Source organism: Temnothorax curvispinosus, unplaced genomic scaffold, assembly GCF_003070985.1.
Source record: "Temnothorax curvispinosus isolate PA1 unplaced genomic scaffold, ASM307098v1 QBEX01011715.1, whole genome shotgun sequence".
In the NCBI taxonomy this organism is placed as follows: domain Eukaryota; kingdom Metazoa; phylum Arthropoda; class Insecta; order Hymenoptera; family Formicidae; genus Temnothorax; species Temnothorax curvispinosus.
In genome coordinates this window covers 129,608-133,082 of record NW_020221495.1, presented here as the reverse complement: position 1 = coordinate 133,082, position 3,475 = coordinate 129,608, and the positions used below count along the sequence as shown (strand labels likewise).

Genomic DNA, 3,475 nt, shown 5'->3' with positions numbered 1-3,475 from the left:
CCAGGGGACGCGGCGCTAATAAACAGGTGTTAGTTAGCTGGCGCGGTTATCCCAGCAAGTTCGACACTTGGATTCCCGCTTCGAATTTAACTTCTCTTCCTCAAGATAAAAAACGATCAATTTCTCATGGTTCTTCCGAGCAATAACAGTATGCGCTATTTCCCGGAAAATAGAACCTCGTCATTCGTTACGGAATTACCTCAAACTGTTCACTTACACGGCGAATGGGAAGTCGCGCTTAGCGAGATTCAATTTCCAAGTACTCTTTCACACTTGCGCTATCAAGAAAATGAAATCTACTTTTTCGATACTAAACCAGGGGAGAAAGAAGCACAGGTGGCGAGGAAAGGCACAATATGGTACGGTCTTTACAAAAATACCAAAGAACTTATCTCAGCGATTAATGAAGCATGCAAACAAGCTGACTCGCACTTTTATTTGATCAACATGAACAGACTGGAGGAAAAATCCTCATCAGCATTAACTGTAACGCAAGCGAATGCGATCTAATACATTATATGAGCGTTTCCGATACTCTTCTACAAATACTCGGTTTAGGTCATGCTCTTCTCAATATTCCCGTATACTATGGCGAATTATATGCCAGGCGCAACGCAATTTATCCTATTACCAAAAAAGTGTTTACTGCGAATTATATTAAACTTGGATTTTTTAACGAAAAGTAAAGGTGCACGCAAAACAGCTTTCTATAGTCGTGAACCTTGTAGTTTGCAGCGCGGTATTCCAGATAAAATGTTCGTTTATTGCGATATTTGCGAGTCTTATGTAACAGGAGACGTGCAAACTCCTCTTCTCCGAATAGTGCCGGTCGAGACATACCGCTATAATCACGTGGAGGCTTACGGAACAAATCAGGTGAAACATTTCTCTCCGCTGCATTATATTCCATTACGCAAAACAATTTCCGCACGATTGAAATAGATATAAAAGATCAACTCGGAAAAAATATACCATTCGAATCCGGGACGCTGACGGTGACATTGCACTTTAGACGTTTCCAGTAAGACCGTCGTCGTCGAAAAGAATAAAAATTAATTTCAGTGCAATGGACTACGAATATTATGATTCACATCAGAGCGGACGAGGCGGAGGAATTCCACGAGTTTTCGTCGGAGCACCCTATCAACGAGGTCATGGAATCGGTAGTTTTCTCGGCGGATTATTCAGAAAGGTACTGCCTTTCCTAAGTAGAGACGCGCGAGCGGTCGGTAAAGAAGCTTTACGCGCGGGTATCAATGTGATGAAAGATGTCGACAATAATACATCGTTGAAGGAGGCGCTCAAAACTCGCCTCAAGGAATCGAGTAGAAATCTTAAAAGAAAAGCACACGAGAAGATAAGCAGCATGATGAAGGGATCGGGGTATAAAGTAACCGCAAAAAATTCAGCGTTTCAGTTTCCCCTCGGCATCCACGACAGTCGCGTCGCAGTTCGTAAACGTCGTCGTCCTCAAACGGACAAAAGAAAATCGTCAAAGAGCAAGAAGAAGAGAACAACAATCAAAAAATCATCGAAGAAGAAGAAGACTCGTGCTGTCATCTACCACCGCTACGAGACAACATCGTCGTCGAGTTAGCATCAAGAAACGCAGCGTATCCGACATATTCTCTTAATCGTCGCGCGCGCGCGCACGATCCAAGAATTCAAGGAGTAGAGAAGGAGGATAAGCATGTCTTTTCTCCACACACATTCGAACGAGTGTTTAAAAAGTGAACTCGATTTCTTCTTATTGCCACCCACTCAAACTAGTATCGAGAGCTCGCAATGGATCTATTACAAGCCCATAACCTCTCTCGGAGACGACGCGCCTATAGAATTCGTCATACCCGGTCACGGGGAAGACTACCTGGATCTCACTCACACCATGTTGAGTCTTCGCATACGCGTAGAAACTTCTCCCCTAGCAGACGGCGGTTGCGACAACGAAACAAGTACACCAGGGGGAAGTGCGTTCAAAGTAGGCCCCGTAAATCATTTACTGCATTCCATGTTCAATCAAATCAACGTATATTTCAATCAAAAGCTCGTCTCACCTCTAAACAACGCTTACGCGTACCGCGCGTACATAGAGGCGTTGTTAAATTATTCTTCACTCGCAAAAACTTCCAATCTGACCACTTGTCTGTGGGACATGGATACCTCCGGACTCATGGACGCACTCGTAGATTCAGAAACACCAAATCCGGCTCTCGTGAGACGCGCTCGTTACATTCACGAGGGACACGCGCTCGATCTCATAGGTCATCTTCATTGCGACGTTTTCAATCAGGATAAATTTTTAATTAACGGTGTGGAAGTTAGAATGAGACTCGTTCGTTCGAAGGATTCGTTTTGCCTTATGGAAAATACTTCGACGTCGAAAATACGCATTTTAGACGCCAGTATGCTAGTGAGAAGAGCAAAAATAAGTCCTGGCATTTTACTCGCGCATGCGAAAATGTTGAGCCAAACTACCGCCAAATATCCCCTTACGAGAGTCGAAGTTAAAACATTTACGATTCACGCGGGTCTCGTAGGAGAATCGTTAAACAATGTAATACTCGGTCAACTGCCGAAACGGATAATAGTCGGTTTTGTCGATAACAGAGCGTTCAACGGCGATAGAAAATTAAACCCGTTTAATTTCAAAAACTACGGTATAAATTTCTTTTCGCTGTACGCCGACGGTATACAAATTCCCAGTAGACCGCTACAGCCGAGCTTCTCGAAAGACGAGCCACTCTACGTCGAAGCTTATCACACTATCTTTTCGGGAACCGGTATACACTTTTTGAACGAGGGTAATTCTATAAGTAGAGAAGATTACGCCGAAGGATTCACACTTTTCGCCTTTGATCTTACACCAGACTTATCAGCCAATTTTGCCGGCCATTGGAATCTTATGAAACATGGCAGTTTACGACTGGAAGTGCGATTTGAAAAAGCACTTACCACAACCGTTAATTGTATCGTTTACGCCGAGTTCGATAATGTTCTAGAAATCGATTCCACTCGTCAAATCATCGTCGACTTTGCCGGTTAAATGACAAATGTCAACAAATAATATTTCTCAGCTTTACGGTACATGCTTTATTTTTACCCCACCACTACTTATTTTACCCATCACATTTTCCTGCGTAAAGTCCTGCAAAAAGAGAGAGAGATTCAGTTTCACTCGAGACACGGACGTCGACGCTTCGCTTGAAAAAATAGAGAGTACATTTTGAATTATGGATCTGGTCATCGACATACAAGGTTTCCGTGATGTCAACGGAAAGTTTATTCCGAAAGAAGTCGCAGTTGTCGCGAATAACGCAGCGATCGCCGGACACTGGATTATGACGCCTCCCTATCCATTTGACGATCTACCCGAAAAGTCAAGACGTGAGAATAACTGGCTTTCGCGAAATTATCATGGAATCGAGTGGTTCAATGGTGAAACCAATCTCAAATGTTTCACGTTACATCTGCGATA

The 3,475-nt window shown here is 43.4% G+C and overlaps 1 protein-coding gene across 1 annotated transcript; it reads left to right on the top strand.

Annotated features, from left to right (window-relative positions):
- The first annotated feature begins 1,690 nt into the window (after nucleotides 1–1,690).
- On the top strand, nucleotides 1,691–3,043 carry LOC112461757 (uncharacterized protein F54H12.2-like). The gene has a single exon (XM_025027136.1). It carries the CDS (start codon nucleotides 1,691–1,693, stop codon nucleotides 3,041–3,043), a length of 1,353 nt encoding a protein of 450 aa, XP_024882904.1.
- Nucleotides 3,044–3,475: the final 432 nt, after the last annotated feature.